This window comes from Pseudophryne corroboree, chromosome 5 (assembly GCF_028390025.1).
Source record: "Pseudophryne corroboree isolate aPseCor3 chromosome 5, aPseCor3.hap2, whole genome shotgun sequence".
NCBI lineage: Eukaryota > Metazoa > Chordata > Amphibia > Anura > Myobatrachidae > Pseudophryne > Pseudophryne corroboree.
Window position 1 is genome coordinate 559,349,974 of NC_086448.1, and position 23,418 is coordinate 559,373,391.

Consider the following 23,418-nt stretch of genomic DNA (forward strand, 5'->3'; position numbering starts at 1 on the left):
TGGCTGAGGTAATAATTAAGTCAATTGTGCCTAATCATGGATATCCTTAAAACCTGGACTGTTGGAGAGCCTTGAGGACAGCGTTTCAGAATCACTGACCTAGACGTTACATATGTATAACTGTAAACATAAAAAGCACTGTAGTTCATTTTATCTGTATCAATGTACCAATGATTCTTTTTGGCCAATTTAAGAAAAACAGTTGTTTACATATAGATAAACACAATGACGATAGTTGTCATGAAAACACTAGTTTAATTCAAAATAAATTCAGTAGGTCGATTGAGAGGTTGAGAGGTCTCCTGATTTGATAGATTGCAATAAAGCACATCAAAGTTGATTTAAAGTAAATAGCTGTTTATTTGTGACACAAATATGCCTTTTTTATATTAATTTACTAACATTCTTTTGCATATATCAGTTTGCAGTTTTAAAATCTCATTGCGTAATGTATGGGAAAAATAACATTCTATATTATGTGTTAAACAGGGATATAATACATCAACTCTAAAGAGAAATGCAATATGCGAATATGTATGATACAATATATATATATATATATATATATATATACACACATATATATATATATGTGTGTGTATGTATGTATATGTGTGTATATATACTGCTGCGTTGCTTTCAATTCGTTATTACTACAGTAATTCCTATGGAAAACATTCTTGAATACATGCTCCTGGCAACTAGAGGAATAATCTGTAAATTGTGCATGCCTAAAAACTATTCATATCCCTTGAGCTCTCAGCCATTAACAAAATGGGTCAGATTATATCCGCCCAGATGGATACAAATTGTTTCTTTTGTATTCATATTGAGGTTCCTGAATTATCTGTCCAACTGCATTTATCTCCATTTTACCACGAGTGCTGCAGTTTCTAACTTTCAGTAAACTTACATAATAAATACATGTTTCTTTTAAGATGTAATATCAGTCAGTGCTGTTTGATAAATCCAGCATTTGTCTTGCTTAGGCAGCGGTGTGTATGGAGGGATTACCATTTAATGAGTATGACATTTTAAACTTTACAAGGACACGCTAAGTAAATGTTAGTGCATTTCAAGCTGGTGATCACAGTAAACACGCAGAATGGGACATAGGTCATTATTTCTAAATTGTTGTCGATATTCCCCAGTGTATGTGTTCAGTAGCAGACATCACTATCTATTAAACAGAGCCCATAAAATCTTTATATGCGTAATGTAAATGACTGTGACTGATGGCCACATGGTATAATATAATGTGCACTGCTGTCATTTCCTGGAGATTTCAGATGTTTTGCAATTACGTAGCTTCAGATTTGTGTACGAGAACAACTATAAAGAATGAATAACAAGATCACCAGAAATGGGAGTTAATGTATGTACTGTAGTTACATTTCTCAGATCCAAATGTTGCCTACTGCATTGTGGCATTACAGCGTAAATATGCTATATAAAATAAACTTGAAGGAAGATATTTTTGAAATTAGGTGTACAGGACGTAACTATGGAAAAAGTTGATTAAAAGCAGAAAATGGCAGGGGCACCTAGAAGGGGTGAAGTTACTTCTCAAGATGGTGTGATGCAGCTTCTTCAGAGGAACCCGCGATCCATTCCCCCCAATCTTGGCCACGCCCCTGTCTAGTAATGAATCTTGTGATATTAATACAAATGGCAGGTCTGGCGCCAGGCCCAGTTTCAGTAAAACAATACAATAACACAATGTCCACATGTAATGATACTTAGGGCCTGATCCAGAGAAGTACGCAAAGCTGATGTTCCATGCAACAGAGACATTATCGGCAGACTGCACATGTGCTGTGTTCAAATTGCATAAATTGCAAAATGTTAGTGCGAACCTGCATGCAATGAGGATTCCTTCACTAAGTGTGGATAGGAAGTGACCATTTGGGGGTGTTAACATGGTGTAAGCGGGGAGTGGTTGCAAAAATGCAGGCGTGTTATGGCCGTTTTCAGGAAGTGTATATGGTGTCAGCTGCGAGCCCTAACATGCAAAAACATGACATCTGGGTGATTACTACCAGGTCAGGTCTGCATAGCCATAGGTCTACCCTCAAGCCCAATGTTCCTTGTTCTTGTGTATAGGCTGCATATGTGTGTGCAATTGTGAGTTGCAGTAGCTTTGGTGGGCATCTCTTTTCATTCTGGGCGGCAGCTTCACTTGCTGATATTAGCAGCTGTGTTGTGTGCAGCTGCATTAGCATACTTCTCTAAATCAAGCCCTTAGTCCATCCAAAATTGTATGGAGGGGTTACGTGTGTCAATTCTGTGTCTTCATTGAAGTCCACTCATATGTGGGAATAAGAGGACAAAAATGAAGACACGGAATTGACACACATAACCCCTCCATACTATTTTGGATGGCCTAAGTATCTTTACATGTGGACATTGTATTATTTTATTGTTTTAGAAAACTGGGCCAATCGCCGGACCTGTTATGTATATTAATATCTTGGCGGTTGAAGGCTTTGGTTGTCCAGCGATACAGGTGGCAGCATAGGAATACTTGCGCCTTGTGACATACTCCGCTTATTTTTTTGACCTGACAATCTGTTTGCCAACAGTTTAGAAAATGAAAGCAATAATCAGATCTGCAGCTGTAGGTTACAGCATCATTTAAATCATAATGTTAAATGACCACAAGATCTGGAAAAGATCCTAACGGGGAAATGTATTAAATCTTCTAAAGAGGACAAGTGGCGTTATCTATACAACCAACCAGATTCTAGCTATCATTTTATAGAATGCAGTAAATAAGGTTGGTTGCTATGGACAGCACTGCCATATCCTCTTTAGAACGTTTTAGAATTCTCCCCATAAATGAGTTCTAGAAGGACTTACAAGTGAATAACAATGGCCCTCATTCCGAGTTGATCGGTCGCAAGGCGAATTTAGCAGAGTTACACACGCTAAGCCTACGCCTACTGGGAGTGTATCTTAGCATCTTAAAATTGCGACCGAAGTATTCGCAATATTGCGATCACAAACTACTTAGCAGTTTTAGAGTAGCTCCACACTTACTCTGCCTGTGCGATCAGTTCAGTGCTTGTCGTTCCAGGTTTGACGTCACAAACACACCCAGCGTTCGCTCAGACACTCCCCCGTTTCTCCGGCCACTCCTGCGTTTTTTCCGGAAACGGTAGCGTTTTTATCCACACGCCCCTAAAACGCCGTGTTTCCGCCCAGTAACACCCATTTCCTGTCAATCACACTACGATCGCCGGAGCGATGAAAAAGCCGTGAGTAAAAATACTATCTTCATTGTTAAATTACTTGGCGCAGTCGCAGTGCGAATATTGCGCATGCGTACTAAGCGGATTTTCATTGCGATGCGATGAAAAATACAGAGCGAACGACTCGGAATGAGGGCCAATATACAGTTAGTTTATAGATAAGATAAAAATAGTGCAATGATTACGGGATCAGCTCTTAATGTAATATGGCTTAACAAAATACAATTCCAAGTTACACTTACAAAACATCTGATAGTATAAAAAGTACCCTAATAAATAGATAGGAATAACATTCTTGATAAAAAATAAACTGCTTTAGAAACAGTGCATATGCTTGTGTGTTTAATATAAGGGCATGTATATATATTTCTACAAACATATACATACTCCTCCATATAGTAGATTTGTAGTGATACAATAAACTTGCAGATTCAAGTATCAAGGTAGCGTTGTAGAATAGGTTATGTCTTCTGTAGGTCAGGCAACAGCAACATTGACTTTCTGCTCACTTTCAATTGGGGTGGAGATCTTCTCGAGAAGTCTTGAAGATGTTGGTCTTGGGAGTGAATATTCAGCCTATTGAAGGAAACAAATATGAAGATATTAAAGTTGTGTAATACAATAAACACACACTATCAAATAGATTTTAAAAAAATCAATATTTGGCTCAGCACTTTAGGAAAGGTTAATAGATTATATAATAATGCCTGGTTTTGCTCTAAATACTAACAATTGACCCTATTCAAAAGACTAATGATCATTACTTCCTTTTAAAACAAAGAAAATTATTACCCCTGGTCAAAATATGAATCATTTCTTCTGTTCAAACTACTAGTGATTATAACCCCTGTTCAAAATAATAATATTGGCTAATATAAGCTAATTACAGAAAAGCTATCTGTGATTAGCTGAGTGGTACAAGATATAATTCCTTATGGTCTGTTTGTTCATAGGGTTCTTTATTTTTTCGAATTTCTCCTTATAGTATATACAGTATTACAAGATTCCTACTGGTTTAAGGGGGTTATTCAGGTTTGTTAGTACAGGTTGAGTCTCCCTTATCCAAAATGCTTGGGACCAGAGGTACTTTGGATATGGAATTTTTCCGTATTTTGGAATAATTGCATACCATAATGAGATATCATGGTGATTGGACCTAAATATAAGCACAGGATGCATTTATGTTACATATACACCTTATACACACAGCCTGAAGGTCATTTTAGCCAATATTTTTTATAACTTTGTGCATTAAACAAAGTGTGTCTACATTCACACAATTCATTTATGTTTCATATACACCTTATACACACAGCCTGAAGGTAATTTATTACAATATTTTTAATAACTTTGTGTATTAAACAAAGTTTGTGTACATTGAGACATCAAAAAACAAAGGTTTCACTATTTCACTCTCACTCAAAAAAGTCCGTATTTCGGAATATTCCGTATTTCGGAATATATGGATATGGGATACTCAACCTGTATATCAAAAAAAGTTAGCATTTGGGCAAAACCATATTGCACTGCAGGTGGGACAGATTTAGATTTGGGTGGGTTATGTTGTTTCTGTGCAGGGTAAATACTGGCTGCTTAATTTCTACACTGCAATTTAGATTTCAGTTTGAACACACCCCACCCAAATCTAACTCTGGCCCTCATTCCAAGTTGTTCGCTCGCTAGCTGCTTTTAGCAGCCGTGCAAACGTAAGCCGCCGCCGCCCTCTGGGAGTGTATCTTAGCAGAAGTGTGAACGAAAGCCTCGCAGCGTTGCTACATAAAAAGATTGTGCAGTTTCTGAGCAGCTCCAGACCTACTCAGCGCTTGCGATCACTTCAGACCATTCAATTCCTGTTTTGACGTCACGAACATGCCCTGCGTTCGGCCAGCCACGCCTGCGTTTGTATCTGACACGCCTGCGTTTTACCACACACTCCCAGAAAACGGTCAGTTAACTCCCAGAAACGCCCACTTCATGTCAATCACTCTGCGGCCAGCAGTGCGACTGAAAAGCTTCGCTAGACCTTGTGTAAAACTACTTTGGCTTTTGTGAAAGTACGTCACGCATGCGCATTGCGCCGCATGCGCAGAAGTGCCGCTTTTTTGCCTAAGCACTGCGCTGCGAACGAAAACAGCTAGCGAACAACTTGGAATGACCACCTCTATCTGTACATGTACATCTGCCCCACCTGCAGTGCAATATGGTTAAGCCCAAATGCAATTTTTGTTTGTTTGCTAGCAAACAAACCTGAAAAAGGCCCTATATTAGACCAAGAAAGAAAATAACATTATTGTTAATGCCAGTATCCAATTGCCGGCAATCATTTACCACACAACAAAAATGGGCTTTTTAGCCCAATAGTCAGTGCTCGAAGTGGGGCGGTATACAACGGTATGGTATACCGCCACTTCGAGCACTGTGCAGGGCCGATGCAAAGGAGCTGAGCTCCTGGTCCCCAGCATCTCAGCCCTGCAGACACGCTCCTGGCTCTTCCTACTTGTGGCACTGGGGCACTGGGAGCAAAGCTCCCAGATCTCAGCGCCCAGCACTGCTCAGGGAGCTGGCTAGCCCGGTCCCCCTGTGTGCAGCACACTCGTGCTGCAGCAGGTCCGTGCTTCCCCCCGCCGCCGCACCTGAAGCCGTAGTCCCGGACTCCCAACTGCAGCGGATTTGGGTGTGCAGCTCCCACTGCTTACTCCTCTCTGCCCTGCTGTTGCCGCTTCCCCCTCTCTCCTCGTCCTCCTCACGCAGGTGGCCTACACTGCAGCCAGAGCCCCGCAGCATCCCGTCCTGTGGCCGCACATCACTGCCTCATCTCGTCGCTGCTCTGGAGTAAAGGTAGCAGTACATGGTGCTGCCTCGCCCCTCTCCCCTGCTACGGCCTCTGCTGACACTTTCCCCGCAACTTTCTCACAGCTCATACTTACTGTCAACTAGGGAAAAGGGAAATAACTGGGAGACAGTTATTTAGATTTTTTGATTATTTTATAATGTAACCACGCAGGGTGAAGAACAAAAGCCTCCCACAGAGCTGTCTTTGGGGCTGTTGTTTCTGTAGTGTCAGCTCCAAAGGGGGAGACATCCTCAATGCTTAGAGGTAACTGTACCTTGTACCCTGTCTGGCTTCCATTATGTCACTAAAGGTGGGTACACACTGGAAAGATATATCTGCAGATCAATTGATCTGCAGATATATCTATGGACGGATCGGACAGTGTGCTGTGCATACACACTGCCCGATCCGTCGGGGACTGACGTCATGAACTGGGCGGGCATGTACACACGCCCGCCCAGTTCAGCTGTCAATCACGCCGGCCGCAGCAGCATGTGTACGGGCGGTCGGCCGACCACCGTACACACACAGCGACGCGCCAATATATATATATATATATATATATATAGCTATATTGGCCGTCGGCTGTGCTGTGGCGCCGACGCGATATGTCTGTGAACGACGGAGTTCACAGACGTATCGGCCGTACACACTGGCCGACGGACCCGCGATATATACCGGCTCTTCAAGAGAGCGGCCGATATATCGGCCAGTGTGTACGGGCCTTTAGTTTGTCTGTTTAGGGGGAACTAGTGACATCATGTACCGGTGGTTGGCGCTACCATTAGGTGGAACTAGGCAGTTGTATTGGGCACAGATAAGCAAGGGGTCACCTAAACCACTAATGCACTCATCCAGTTATTTAATTGCTCCCAACATGAAAGAGATGCAGTTTCTTATAGTCAGTGTTATGCTGGTTGTGTGGTACTTAGCTCTGATATACAGTGCCCCATTGCCACGTCTGGCATGTCACGTGGCACTAACCTCTGACAATGAGCATGAAACCTCTGACAAAAGGGCATGAAACCATTAGCAACAAGCATGAAACCCCTGGAAACAAGCATGAGACTCCTGGCAATGAGCAGGTAATTTAAAAATAGTTAGAGGCCTTATTGTGGGCATAATCTGTAAGGGACATTATTGTCTGTTGGGAATAAAATGGTGTCAGGGGCATAACTGTATGTGGCATAATGTATAATGGGCATTACAGTGTCTGGCATAATGTGGAATGGGCATTACGGTGTGTAGAAGAATGTGGAATGGGCATTACCAGTGCTCGAAGTGGGCTGCCGCCGCATCAAGCTGACAGCGGCGCTACCATTTCAAATCTGCCACGGACCGGCAGCCAATCAGGAGCACCCACTCCTGATTGGCTGCCGGTCCGTGGCAGATTTGATATAGCATAGTGCCTGGCTCCCGTTCCTGGCCTGTGCTCCTCTGACAAGTACGGCTGTAATGTTCAGCTCCCCGGCATGCGGCATGATTACGCCAAGGCTCCGGCTCCCTCCCCCCTGCCAGCTCCGCTGCCCAGCTCCGACATTTAAAATACCGACAAGGTCAAAATATCGACATATAAATTGCCGACAGGTCAAAATACTGACATGCGTTTTTAATTGGGTTTTTTTTGTATGTCGACATAGGTCGCCATGGACACCATATAAGTGTACCGCTGCGCTCGCCATGCTTCGAGCATGGTGCCTTGCTGCGCTCGGCACACTATTATATTCTCCCTCCAGGTCCACTGGGATGGTAAAGTATGAACAAGTCGGTTTTAATGAGAAAATATTTTGGCCTGTCTGCATTTTACATGTCGGTATTTTGATCTTGTCGGTATTTTAAATGTCGGTATTTTGTCCATGTCGGGATTTTGACCGTCGGTCAATTGCTGTCGGGACTTCGACCGTCAGGATTTTGATTGGAGGTAAATGGACTGCATCCCCATAAAATGAGCAAAGCAACAGCTATAAATGCTGGGTAGGAAAAGGGTTTCCAGATTGACAAACCTCTTTTACTGACAATTTTATAAAAATGTACAAACATTCTTTATTATGTCATTCTAGTATGTATCAACAAGTGACCCCAGTCAGGGCCAAACAGATGGTGCATGCTATTATAACTTTAGTACATTACTGACAGATATTGCAATGCTTTTGCAGATCTCTTTCTTTTTTTTTCTTTTTTTTTTTTTACTATCAGGCAGTAGTATTTTCTGAGTGTTGCAACCATTGTTGTGACTAGCATTGAAATACAAAATTTATTTGAGATATACCTTCCTCTTAATATTAAAAATTCCCATATTTAATTTCTTGAGAAATAACACCTCTTAATTACATCAGACCTTAGCAAGAGCTTGTTTGAGGGGGAATGGTTACATGCAGTGATTATCTAGGAACACATCCTCACAGTATTAAAATTAACGATAACAAAATACTTGTAGCTGAGGCTCATCCTCCTTGCTTACTTCCTGCAGGACGTATAATCTGAGCTCTAGGTAAAGTTCAATTATGTCACAGCAAGCAGCTCAGGAACACATAAGCACGCCTGCCGGTAGACAGGAAGGGCCTGCTCACGCATCCTCACACATACTCATAGATATTGGCCTTGAAAATGTCTCTTGTCATTGAAATGAACGTATTAGATAAACTATTCAGTGTTATTACAAAACGTAAAACTGTCTAGGAGTGTTTGTTCAAATGTCTAATTTGTGGGTGTGAAGTGCACATTGTTACTGTCATTTATTGAGTATCATAAAAATAAAACGCAATAAATATCCTGAGTAAATAGCTCATTATTTCATCCAGCTGTCTTTTGGTGCCACGTTCTGATAGACTCATCATTTAATCCTGTTTAATATAATTATGAAATACAACCAAACTCAAAAATACATTTCTTCTGCACTTGTGAAACTTACTGGCTCGAAGCAATGTCACATTTCACTATTATTTCCCATCTCTGTAGTGTAATGCCTACATTTCTGCCACTCATCTGTAGTATTTTCATTGTAGAGTATTCGCTACCCAATCACTATCCTCCCTCAGATATTATGACCGCTACTGGCTGTTCAGTCAGCTCTTCTACCAACAATGGATGACCATGTTCTCACTTATGTATTGAATCTACACAGGTACTGCTAGAACGAAGTTCATCACAATCAGTGGTGCAAGTAGAAATTTATTCTTATAGGTACTGAGTGACAAAAATGGGCCTTGTTTATGTCGACCTAATGACCTAGTGACCATGTCAACCTAATGCATGTCGACCACTAGTGGTCGACCTAATCACTGTCGACCTAAGTGTGGTCGACCTAAAGACCCATACTCTGTTGGAGGGCCACCAACAACACCAGTGTCCGTTCCAGACAAATTAGCAGTGGTGAAATACAGCAGTGCTGGATCACTGGAGTCTATGGGAGAGGGGGGACACTGCGTTACATGTAAACAGAACACTGTGTTTTATCATAACTTGATAAAATTTACTAAAAACTGAATATTTTGTTTTGGGTGGAGTTCTCCTTTAATAATACACAGAACAATTATTGGAATTGACGGTATCAGAAATGACAGTTCATTTCCAAAACATGAGTAGTACGCATGGATAGGGTTACTAATACGCTTTTCCAAATAAATATCCACTGCTCTTTTGCCTAAATAGACATTTTCTTAAGTGCCTTGTTTTCAAGTTTACAGAATAATCTACTGTAAATGTACCAGATAGACTGAAAAATCAAGGACACTTGACGCAAAGTTACACTGATTGCATACTGATTGCATGTAAAGTGTATGTGTACAGCTCTGTTGTAGGCCTGTGTGTCCCAGATGATCTGACAAATGTAAACTTCAGTAGAATATCTTTCTCTAAATCAGGCCTTTTTTGTGCTGCATTAAAGTAGCACAAAGCTGAATTTATTTCCTACAGATAGTGTTTCTCAAACTTGGTCCTCAGGACCCCTAACAGTTGACTTTTTCCAGATCTCCCCCCAGCTGGTGCAGATTTGTATTCATTGCTGTCACATTTTAAAAGATTCAGAGGTTTTCAGGAAAACATTAACTGTTACGGGTCCTGAGGACCGCTTGTGAGAATCACTGCTATAGAAGCATATCTGACACACAATATTCCTACACTGGCCTTACTCTAAGCTATTGGGGAACCTTGCTCTTTCCACCCTCTAACTCTCTGGAAAAGATGGAAGGGGTAACCCTAAGCGCTGCACAGAGCACAAGCCAGGTGTGTAGGGGGGAAATGTACAATGAGCATCTCCCTGCATCTAAAAATCAGGCATCTGCTCTGGGTAGTAGGAGTGTGGACAGCCAGGGGAAGGGTACTGCTGGAAAATCCTGGCTCACAGCATTCAGGAACAGGATAAAAGTTGCCAGTTCCTAAATGCTGCCCAAAAAAATATTGGCATAAACAGTCTGAGGAAGTGGGCAGTTTGCCCATGAAACACGTTACACTAGACTTTATGCATGGCCTACACTGATGAGCCATATGTGACAATGATGACCACCTGTTTGTGTTTCAGTATAAAGAATCTCTAATAAATTCAGTGCAAAGATACAACTGAGACTTTGCAATCATTAGGACCTGTGCATTAGGACCAATGATCTATTGCAAGTGGTTTCATAGTTGACATTATTTACAGCTCATACTTGCATCAGACCTTTCCCTGGTGCAAAAGCTATGTCTGAAAACAGATGTACAGTAATTACACGTGTGCACAAGTCCGCATAGCCCACAATTCTGTCTGCATGTCCTCATAGAACTAAGACTACATGTAAATGCCCCATTACCACATAGTTATTATTATTATTATTATTATTATTATTATTATTATTATTATATTTTATTTATATGACACCAAAAGGTTTCCAGCACTGTCATACATAGGTGGACCATAAACTCAAATTACAATATACAAGAGTGACCAAACAAGAAATGACAAAGGTCCCGACTTTGTATATAGACATAATTATAATCAGAAGGTTACAAAACTAAGTAGAGGCCCCACAAGGCGCAGCCCATTCATCTGAAAATGGAGACACGACTGAGATGTGTATGACTATTCAACACCCGTAGATGCACATGCTCGCCGTCACATGTGCTGAATGAACCATATAAGCTCATCAGTGGAAATACAGATTATTTACAATGCATCAGTTCCTAGTGAATTGTTTCAGCCCACAAAAAGGATAAATCACTGTCTTTAAGCAACAGGTACATACCACATGCCTTAGAAAGAAATGCAAAAGAACATATGTGAGTTTAATTGCCAATACCTTGTTATTTCCATGTTAATAGATAATGGAGTTAATATGTATCATTACAGAAATTAAAAACATTTTGTAAATATTAGGTACTGCCTGTAGATAGTGAATTTCAGGCAATTTTAATATTAAAACATAATAATTAAGTTTATGTTTGTTTAACATAATTTTTGTCCACTTTATATAGTTTTACCTGGCTTTGTATTTCTGCATTTCCATTAGGGTGTTCATCATCTTCTTCTTTCCCAAAAATATCACCATTAATTTGCACAAAGTGTTCACCATTTGTTTCTACTGAATTAAAATGTTGATCTTCTTCCGGATGTTCAGTTTCACCACCATCATTATCATAAATCACATCTTCTGAATAACTGTTCATCTTCTGATGATTTGTTCCCACTTCATGACTTACCATGCTATGCTCCTCATTTTCATTTTCGCTTGCTTCATCTTCGTTGGTGTGATCTGGTGGGATGTTATCATGCTCCTCTTCTTCCTCTACTCCTCCTTCCTCATCTTCAGCAACTTTCTCATCATGATCTGCATTGTTCATTATTTCCTCTTCAACAGTTTCTGCTACTCTCTGGAACAACAAATAAAATCATAAACTTAATTACTTGGCGGTGTTAAGAAGACTTACTTATTACACAGGGAAGCAGTTAGTTTCCTGGCCGTTGGCATCCCGGCGGTCAGGATGCTGATGCCGGAATCCCGACCGGTAAGGGAATTTCGGCGGACAAACCCCGACCGTGGCCCGGAATCCCGAGGGGGATTAAATCAGTGTGGCAGGCCCAAAGGGGACATGCTGCGTTCACCACTGGGATCCAGCCTGTCTTATGACCGTCGGGATCCCATACTGAATCCATTACACATACAGTATACATTAATGTATAATCACTGTGTTGGAGTACATTTTTTTCAGAAAAAAATTTAAATGGTATTTTCTCTGTTAAACTACTTTTACATGTGAATGATAGGGTAAATGGTTAAATGGTGACTGTAAATGACAATCCATTCTACAAAACAAAGAGGATATTTCTAAATGTGAAGTAAATGTAAATGTACATGTTATATCTCTTTGAAACAAAATTGAAAGTTCTAGTAAGTTAAGGCAATTTCCTTAAACGTTAAGGAAATGTATTATCCCTTATAAATATGTTGCATAATTATGCATTTATAAAATCTGAAAGCTTTTGTCAAGCACGCAACTTAGTATGTATTGTTTAGCAATGGAAGTGCTTTAAAACATTTTCTGTGGCTAATACAGATACAGTATGCAAATAGGCTGCATTATGTGCTAGGAAATTGATGTGACTGTCTGTATTAACATTTGGCCGCATCTACAGTATGTGGTTGCATTGCCCCTATTCCTCTGCCTGTGAAAGCAGCTGTCATGACTATTAGCATCAGTTGCGTCAGCCCTATCCTTGGTGCAGACAATCCGATGGAAATTAGCTGCATACCTGTGTACGCCTGACTCTAAATAGGTTGCAATTCCACCTACATGCTTGCAACAAACCTTCACTATAGCATGTAGCCTATATGCAAATGCACAATTGCCTCCTGTTACACCCATTTAATCAAATTGTAGATGCAGCCATGGGTGTAGTTATAGGGGTGCCATTGATATGGGGCCCAGAGCCTTAGGTGGCTTTACTCAACTGCAACCAGATCATAAAGTTATCTACCAGGTTCCTGAAAAAAGCCTACTAAGCACTGTGTGGCATAATGTGAACTGAGTGCATTGTGTGGCATATGTACTGACAGCTGTACAATGTAGCATACTGTTGACTTGGGGAATACAGTGTGACATAATATGGTTTGGGGCACTGTGTGGCATAATCTGGACTAGGGCACTACTTTGAGGCATAACATTAACTAGGGCATTGCTATGGGGCATAAAAAGAACAAATGCTGTTGAGAGAAGTGTATCTCTAGAAAGGGGAAGTGGCCCCTTCAAAATGTTGTTATGGGGCCCACAAAGTTCTGGGCACTCTCCTGGATGCAGGTGATATATGCACAAGCCTGAGTCACTTGTAGAGCCACAAAGTTGTGTATGCTTACCTCGGATGCATGCAGTGTGCAATAAAATAGCAATTGTGAAACTGACTTGCATTCAACTCAGAATTACAGGAGCTAGATTTTTCTTATTGGTAATATATGGAATTCCAACACACTCGTGTGACACCAACCTAAGAAAGCATGCTAAAAGCACCTTTCAGGTTTGAGTAAACAGGTGGACTTTCTCTACTAAGGTAAGGCCACAGTTTTAGTTCCTACAGTTCTTCATTGTGTGGATTCCAGTGTCCTGACTGCTATGTTATGTTCCAATATAAATGTACTGCGTCACCACTGCATGGTTTCAGATCTGGATAATAGTCAAAATCAGAGTGCCTGGTATGATGGTAAAGTTTAATAAACTGCATAAAAAAAGTTAAAATACCATTTATTTAAGCAATCCAATGAAAATAGCCATTTGTTTATCATGAAAAGAGATTTACTTTAGTGTGTATTACACTACATCAGAGACAAACAAAACACAAACTACAGTATACAATTACTCAAGGGAATGAAGGAGACCTAAGCACTGGTGTGTATGTTGTATATGATGTTAGATAGGAACATCCATCTGCGGGCAAAATATCATGCCACCAAGGGTTAGCTGCTAATAGACCATTGAAGATGCACCCATGAGAGTAAAATACAGGTATAAGCAAGGAGAAAGAAACATACAGGTTGAGTCTCCCATATGGATCATCAATAACTCCATATACGTATGAAATTGTGTAAGGCAGGGGTGTCCAAACTTTTTGCAAAGAGGGACAGATTTGGTGAGGTGAAAATGTGTCGGGGCTGACCAGATACACAAATGCCCCCAGCAGTGCTGCCAGATACACAAATGCCCCCAGCAGTACTGCCAGATACACAAATGCCCCCAGCAGTACTGCCAGATACACAAATGCCCCCAGTGCTGCCAGATACACAAATGCCCCCAGTGCCAGATACACATTATATGCCTCCAGCAGTGCTGCCAGATACACATTATATGTCCCCACAGTGCTGCCAGATACACATTATATGCCCCCAGCAGTGCTGTCAGATACACATTATATGCCCCCAGCAGTGCTGCCAGATACACAAATGCCCCCAGCAGTGCTGCCAGATACACAAATGCCCCCAGTGCTGCCAGATACACAAATGCCCCCATTGGCAGATACACATTATATGCCCCCACAGTGCCGCCAGATACACATTATATGCCCCCACAGTGCTGCCAGATACACAAATGTCCCCAGTGCCAGATACACATTATATGCCCCTAGCAGTGCTGGCAGATACACACTGGAGAACTACAGATGTGTCCTGATATATCGTTGCTGCGTACCGCATAGCGGACTCCATGCAACTCGCGCCAGCTCCTTGCACTATAACTTCCGTTATAAGTTGCGTTGTAAATGTGACGTCACGTTATAATTGTAACGTTCATTCTACTTTTTGTCCACCAGATGTCGCTTTTCCTAGACTCTACAGCGCATGCCTCAAATAGCCAACGGACCCTTCATAGCGCCGCCTGCTGATTGGCTGACATTTATTGTGACAATGACGAACCATTAATCACTTCCCTTTATATGGGAATTATTTCGGACTAGCTTTGTGTTTTAGTCGCTACCAGATGTTCTCCAGGCACACTGCCGCCCGATCACGCTAGCTATAAATATTGTCGTTACAGTGTGTACAAATTGCAGGATCACATTAGCGTAAGCAGCTACCTTTTTTTTTTTTAAAGCACCAAGATACAACACATGACATATAAACCTCTACCATGGTCGGCTGTGGCCTAACTAGAACAGCAGCTGCCTGCAATGCTTGAAGACCCGGGTTCAAAACAGAGTTCGGCACCCATTTATTCTTTTTTTATTCTTTTTTAATACAATAAAGTTATTGAATACGGATAACATCATGAGGTACAGTAGGGACCCAGTGCACTTTGCATTCAATATTTCTGCCGAAGCTAGTCCGAAATATGAATGCTGTTATGCTAATACTATAACGACAATATCCATATCTAGCGTGATCGGGCGGCAGTGTGGCTGTAGACCATCTGGGAGTCATATTAATGCTATCCGGTATTTTGTACACAACGTAACAAAAAAATTAATTGACTGAACGGGCGGCAGCATGGCACTGTAATTTGTGGAAAGGGATTTTTTTTATAAAGGGAAGAATGTAATTGGCCAGCCTTTCACAGATCACTGCTTACTGCCACAGCATTGTATTCAGCACTGTAGTCTCAACGTGGAGCATTCGCCACCCAGCGGTTAAACTGTGTATTACATGGCGCGGGACATAACGCACGCCATAACGTTATTTCCAACTCGCGACACAGGACCCTAAATAGTGCGCTATGAGCAACGCTGTATAAGAATACATCTGTACTTATAAGTGAAAATGCTTTAGCCCAGAACACCTATGAGAGGTTGAAGCACTGAACATATTGAGACCGATGATCACCGCACACAGCTGCGGAGCTGCAGTAAAGATGGCTGACGTGATGATCCTCCCTGGTGTCTCCTTTTATAGATTCATACACACAGGAGGGCTGGGTTTGTCTCGGCAGGAAAGTCAACCCCAGCCCCCTTGTCTCACCATATCATCAGCAGACCAGCATATAGTCTGCACACAGAGGAGGGGAAAATAGCTGTCAGTCACAGTGTAGCGCGGCTGACAGCAACGGGCGGGGAGTGTCAGTGCGGTGGGGTGCAGCGGTCTGCAAAGGCAGTGTGCCTGAGAGTTGAGGGCTGCATAGAGGCAGAGGGCCGGTGGAAATATGAGCACGGGCCGCAATGTGTAAGGGTATCCATGACTATAGAGTAGTTATGTAGATCCCAAAGGACAGTGTGTCAGTAAGTGTAAAGGCTTAATTAAGTGTGATCTAGATACATATCTTGAAAATAGAGCCAGTTGTCTGTGAGGGATAAAGATATGTGACTAACAGGGACTATTCCCACGACAGTCATAGAGTGGGAATAGAACCTGGGGAACCTCATGTCGCCACTGAGCCCGCAAGGGGCTTGCTGCACTAGCCCCAGCCAGCATTCTGCTGCCGGGATCCCACCGTTGGGATGCTGACCGACGGTCACACAATCCCAACCAGTCCGTGACAAACTACCACTCAACAGTAACTGGCATAAAAATAAAGCCAAAAAAACACATTATTCTGTACCCATCACTGAAAAAAACAGACGTGCCACGCTGCAGACTACTGTATCCAATTGACAAAGCCCTGATGGGGAAACAATTATGTCTTGGGTGCATGTGGGGTCAGCTGTGTTTGCTAGTATGATCTCACTGACAGTACCTGTGGTTCCCCCATGGACTTTTCACACAGAATTAACAGGTATCGTTTTCTCTGGGGATTACCTCACTACAGACCGTTTCCTAGTTACACCCTGTACTGTCACATTGACACCAGGGACACAGGAACAAGTGCCTGCATAGGTTCCCTCTCTATACTCTTCCTTCAGGAGGGAGTACTGCCCAGGTGACTGCTCAACACTGTTAAATATGATGTAAACCAATCACATATGGAAGCAGCTCACATCTCCCACATTTGTACTTTCTCATACTCTGACACTCTCATTGGGCTTCCTGTTTGGGAGAGTGGACCTACGCTACTTTGTAACTGAAACAAAAGGGAGGGGGGGGGGGCTTTTTGCCCCCCAGTATCCCCCTGCACACTAAAGAGTACTTGCAACAATACTTGAAAAGAATATGGTTGTAGAAATTCAGAGATACTGTATTTTTTGCCTGCATTTGGGAAGCTACTTCTCTGATCACTGACAGTCCCTACACTGCATAATATTAGTACCCACTTAGGGCCATGGAATTGTCTATTGTAAGGCATCATGATAAAGGCACATACAGAAATACACCCAAATTGAGGGCTAGCTTACCTAGGAGCCACCCCTACATTGTAACTGATCCACCGCCATTAGGGGCTCAACAGCAGGTGTCATTTTATTCTTCTCTCATTACCCCTGGCATAGGTATAGAGTTTGCTCCATGGGGGTCATTCCGACCTGTTCGCAGCGTAGCAATCAGGTCACTACTGCGCATGCGTATGCACCACAATACGCAGGCGCGTAGTACAGGTACAAAGCGGATCGGTGCTGAGCGATGGATTTAAAGAAGAATCCATTCGCACAGCCGATCGCAAGGAGATTGACAGGAAGAAGGCGTTTATGGGTGTCAACTGACTGTTTTTTTCTGGGAGTGTCTGGGAAAACGCAGGCGTGTCCAAGCGTTTGCAGGGCGGGTGTCTAACGTCAATTCCGGGACCAGACAGGCTGAAGTGATCGCAAGGGCTGAGTAAGTTTAGACCTGCTCAGAAACTGCACAAACTGTTTTTGCAGAGCTCGGCTGCACAGGCGTTCGCACACTTGCAAAGCGAAAATACACTCCCCTATAGGTGGCGACTATCTGATCGCAGCGCTGCAAAAAGTAGCTAGTGAGCGATCAATTCGGAATGACCCCCCATACCATTCACTACTTGGTACATGCTGTGAAGCAGCCACCCTTTCCATGCCAAACGGGGCTATTTTTTTGCTGAAACACTCCAGAAATACCATTCCTGAATTTGTTCTGAAAACTGCGAGGGGATGCAATACACTAATTGGGGTTCCATGTGCTGGAAGCTAAAATTTGACAAAAAAATATACATGAAAAATTCATGTCAACCTTTTCATGTGTCGATCATTTCTGTTTTTTCACATGTCGGCCTTGTGCATGACCACAGTTTGGTGACAACCTAGATACTGTCAAACTTTTGACTGTCAAATTATTATACCCAGTGTTCGCAAATACCCGCAATAGCGCGTATTTTACGCGCTATAAGCAGTAAAGGACCCGTTTTTAAAAAATCAGCGGGTCCCAAAGGACGCGCTGTGTTGACCACTGCGCACGGCAACCTATCCTGCTGGCTCAATTGGTGCTGCGCTGCTGTGAAATCCCCCCAGTCACTGATAGACAGGGAGTGGAGCATGGTTGGTGCCGCCTCCCCTCACACACAGCCAGCCCGACACAGCAGACAGAGCTGCAGCCATAATGCATCGGTGATTACTTGGTGGCGGGGGAGGAGAGTTAGCATGTCAGGCACAGTCTTTATGGAGCTCGGGCCTGGGGGTGGGCAGCAGGAGACGCCGAGTGGAGAGAGCTCTGTTCCCGGCTAATTCCTTGATCTGCAGCTACTCCCGGGTTGTGACCTGAACACAGAGAACCCCGGTCTTGTCATGGATCTCTTACCTTTCTCAGCACCCTCCAGACCGGTAACATAGGGGAGAGAACACCCAGGGATGTGCAGCTTGTCTAATGTGTGTGTGTGTGTGTGTGTGTGTGTGTGTGTGTGTGTGTGTGTGTGTGTGTGTGTGTGTGTGTGTGACTCTGTACATATGCATGTGTATACATGTGTGTCGATGTTTGTGTACTTGTAATAAGTATGTGTGTGTGTGTGTGTGTCTGTGTGTCTGTATGCATGTGTACATGTGTCTGTATGTGTCTGAAAATAGGAGTTTGCATGTGTCTGTATGTATATGTATATGAGTATGTGTGTGTGTGTGTGTGTGTGTGTGTGTGTGTGTGTGTGTGTGTGTGTGTGTGTGTGTGTTTTTACACAAAAGGCAGAGGTGTCTCACTTAAAATCTGGTTGCCAAGAAGTGGGTTCCCATCAGCTATATTTGGCAATACGGGTATGCAGTACCCCCTATTTGAACTGCCTTGGCATCTCTGCACAATGGCATAATGCCACTTGGGCTAGCAGGGTAGTAACACACTCATGCTTTACCTAGTGCAATGTGTATAACGCGCTTTACCTGGTGCAATGTGTCTAATGTGCTCTACCTGGTGCTATGTGTATAACGTGCTCTGCATGGTGCAATGTGCATAACGTGCTCTGCCTGGTGCAATGTGTATAACGCGCTTTACCTGGTGCAATGTGTCTAATGTGCTCTACCTGGTGCAATGTGTATAACGTGCTCTGCCTGGTGCAATGTGTATAACATGCTCTACCTTGTGCAATGTGTATAACGTGCTTTACCTGGTGCAATGTGTATAACGTGCTCTGCCTGGTGCAATGTGTATAACGTGCTCTGCCTGGTGCAATGTGTATAACGTGCTTTACCTGGTGCAATGTGTATAACATGCTTTACCTGGTGCAATGTGTAAAACGTGCTTTACCTGGTGCAATGTGTATAACATGCTTTACCTGGTGCAATGTGTAAAACGTGCTTTACCTGGTGCAATGTGTATAACATGCTCTACCTTGTGCAATGTGCTTTACCTGATGCAATGTGTATAACGTGCTTTACCTGGTGCAGTGTGTATACTGTGCTTTACCTGGTGGAATGTGAATAACGTGCTTTACCTGGTGCAATGTATATAATATGCTTTACCTGGTGCAATGTATATAATGTGCTTTACCTGGTGCAATGTGTATAACGTGCTTTACCTGGGTCAATGTGTATAACGTGCTCTACCTGGCACAGTGTGTACAGGAGGTTCTACCTGGCGCAATGTGTATAAGTGGCACTACTGTGTGGTGCAATGTGAATTGGCACTATTATGTGGCTATGCCCTTACATTTTTGCGGAGCGCCATTGGCGCGCACTGTCCAGGCTTCCATTCGTTCGAATATGGGAGGGGGAACACCAATTCACTTTCTGCTGGAGTGCGCCAAAATTTCTAGTTACAGCTCTGGTGCAGAGTGTCTTGTATGCTACACAGCCCAGCAGCATTGTCACCGTCCTCCTCCCCCTTGCAACACTTTTGTAGTGTCCAAATCAAGGTCTGTGTTTTTATATTTGAATCATTAATAAGATTAATAAGAACCTTCATTCCGATGGGACCCAGAAAAGGACAGGTAGGCAGGGCCGTCTTTTCGTATGGGCTCAGTGGGCTCTTGCCCAAGGGCCCCAGGAGTATAAGGGCCCTAGGCTGATAGCTGAGGGTCCCCTCTTTCCAGGGGTACCAGATTTTTGAAAATCGGCCCTGGGGAACCGGAGATATCCGACTTGAAAGTTGTGGTCCCCATCCAAGCCTGTTAATTGCTCTTCCCAGTCAGATATCTCAGGTTCTGTCCTACTTAGAGTTTTTCTGAGGGTATAATCCAAAAGCTGTGACTCTCCCCTTTTGGTGGACATAAGCACCTTGGGGGTAATTCTGAGTTGATCACAGCAGCAAATTTGTTAGCAGTTGGGAAAAACCATGTGCACTGCAGGGGGGCAGATATAACATATGCAGAGAGAGTTCGATTTGTGTGGGGTGTATTCAAACTGAAATCTAAATTGCAGTGTAAAAATAAAGCAGCCAGTATTTACCCTGCACAGAAACAAAATAACCCACCCAAATCTAACTCTCTCTGCAAATGTTATATCTGCCACACCTGCAGTGCACATGGTTTTGCCCAACTGCTAACAAACTTGCTGCTGCGATCAACTCAGAATTACCCCCCCTTGTCTCTACTATGCCCAGAACTAGAGATATCAGCCTTCAAGCAGCTAGTCTCTGCTCCAGCTCCACACGCCTAATATGCAGTTTTAGATTTTCATTGGTGATTTGCTCTGGCTCCTGAACTCTGATCCCCAAGTCCCCAGTCCCTCCTGAAAGGTGGGACTCTCTAGTTTTTTATCCCATTCAAAGCTAAGAAATATATTTTCAGGAACTTGAGATATCTGCAGTCAAGCAAGCTGCCCTCCCACCGGAAAATTATAAATATTAAACCCACTCTACTATCCACCCCTCCCCTACGTATTAAACACCCCCTACCATCCTGGAAGTCATGTACCAGGGCTTCTTCATTCAGCCCAATGTCCCCTTCTACAGTTTAGCCCCATCTGTGCAGTAAAGGAGTAATTAGCAGAAATTACTGCTCCAGTTCCTACATGCTGAGCAGAAGATAGAACAACACCTACTGCCCGTGGGACATCAAAGCTGTCATTGATAGCACCCCCCACCCCTACCGCTGGAGGATGGGTAGGGGGCCCAGTGCATTGCTGTGCCCAGGAGCCTACACTGCTGTTAAGACGGACCTGCAGGTAGGACCCCAATTTTTAAAAGTGAGGGGTCCCTGGGACACACTTTTTTTTCGGCTCAGCGCAATCATTGTTATACCATAATCCAGGGCTGCCATTAGGGGAGTACTCGGGGCACAGCTGTCACAGGCTCAGCCTCCTAAGAGAGAGGGGAGGGCCCGCGATGCTCATACCGTTGTCCACTGGTTGTCTCCGCCGCCCGCCACAGTCAGTCCCTGTCCATCTGCCAGCCTGCAGCACTCTATTGAAAACGTCCCTCCCAAAATGGCCAATGCCTCGGAGGAGACAGTTATTAACGATATTAGAGGAGGCCCCTAGTATCTTTAATAACTGTCTCCTCTGAGGCGGTGGCCATTTTGGGAGGGACATTTTAAATAGTTTGAAGCAGGCAGGCAACAGCACAGCGGCAGTCGGCGGAGGAGGGGGGGGGGGAATCCTCTGACAACGAGCAAAACCCCTGACAATGAGCAGGTACTGGCATAATAACTAATAACTGTGGGGGCATAATATGGCGTCATTGGCATTACTGTGTGGACTTAGTATGGTGCAAGGGGCATAATATGGTGTTGCTCCATATGTGCATAGCATTTTTTTTTTATATATACAGTATATTTTTATTTTTAGATATTTTTATTTTATTTTATTTTGTCAAGGGTGAGGTGGGGGGGGGGGGGGGTCCTGCCTATTTTGTTAGTCCCGGGCCCCACAATTTCTGGCAGTCCTGCCAAACTGGGAGACAGTGAGTGTCAAATAGAAGAGTACGATTTATCATTGGCCTGTGGAGCATTCAAATCTCCTATTTTATATTTTAAAGCAAGTAATTTTTATTAAACGTAGTTTTCATTTAACCTAATTTAGATTGACGTCTGATCCTCACCTTACAAAAGGCTATTGTGGCATCAATTACTCTCTTTACTCATTTACGTCATGGCACAGTACTTGCTGAGGACATTGCTGTTTTACATTTTCATTATGTTAAGGTAGGTCAGTTCAATTACTTTTCAGATTTGTTTCCTCTCCAAGTATCATTTTTCCATAAAATGTGCCTCACATTCTATTTTTCAAACAAAAATAAAAACTTCAGTAAGACAGAGAGCTATTTATATAGGAGGTACTTTATCAGGCAGGTACAACGACATACTGTACGCATCAGAGCAAGCCTACAGAAAGTGACACAAAGCTTTCAACAAAAGTGCATGTCTTTCACCCTCTCATAAAAGAATCAACTGCCATGGGTTTTGTTTTTCCAAGAAAGTTTATAAACGTAAAACAACCTTCTGATTTACTGTAGAAGGTGGGTAAAAGAAAGAGTACATCTAAAACATTTATAGAAAATTGCATGGCAGATCTCTTATGCCTTGTAATCTATAATGAAAACCAGTACCAGTTATATAAATAAAAGGATCAGAACACTTATTTTATAAAACTTGTATTTGAATCCGAATTCTGTTTACATACACTATAAGGGAAGTAATCAGAGTGTCTGCATTTTCTTTAATGCTGACATGGTCTAAATGTCAACAATCTAAAGGTCGAAAGATGAAATTAGGGTTAGACATGGGGGGGGTATCTAATTAGGTGCTAACCGTTTTCAGTGGATCAAAACGGCAGATATCGTGATTTTTGACCGATTGTCATTATTGCGGTATCCAATTTGGGCCCTTTTCGATTGTCCGAAAACGGCTCCTTGATCGTGTGAAAACACATGGGATCGGGAATAAGTCCCTGATCCCATGTGTTATCGCAGGTCCAGCAGCTCGCTTATCACAGATTATGCTTCAGGTGCCTCAGCATAATCCACAATGAGTGCCAGCATGGGGAAAGGGGAGCGTGCTGCATCAGGGCTAGCAGGATAGACTGGCAATACAATTCCCCATGGAAACTGACTGCAGGTAATTGGCTACCCCCCCTTAATCTGCAATTACAGTTAGGGTCATGCTGCAATTAGGGTTAGGGTCATGCTGCAATTATAGTTAGAGTGTTGCTGC

General features: G+C 42.9%; 1 protein-coding gene across 3 annotated transcripts in view; it reads right to left on the reverse strand.

Annotated features, from left to right (window-relative positions):
- Positions 1 to 340: 340 nt before the first annotated feature.
- DCDC2 (doublecortin domain containing 2) overlaps positions 341 to 23,418 on the reverse strand; it is a 401,802-nt gene continuing 378,724 nt past the window's right edge. For 2 of the 3 annotated variants that reach the window (XM_063923248.1, XM_063923249.1), the window contains 2 exons: positions 11,539 to 11,928; positions 341 to 3,827 (listed from right to left, as the gene is read on the reverse strand). In XM_063923248.1, coding sequence (XP_063779318.1) covers positions 3,729 to 3,827; positions 11,539 to 11,928 — 489 coding nt within the window. In that variant the 3' untranslated portion in view covers positions 341 to 3,728. The remainder of the gene's footprint in view (positions 3,828 to 11,538; positions 11,929 to 23,418) is intronic. The other variant, XM_063923251.1, reaches the window with a different exon arrangement.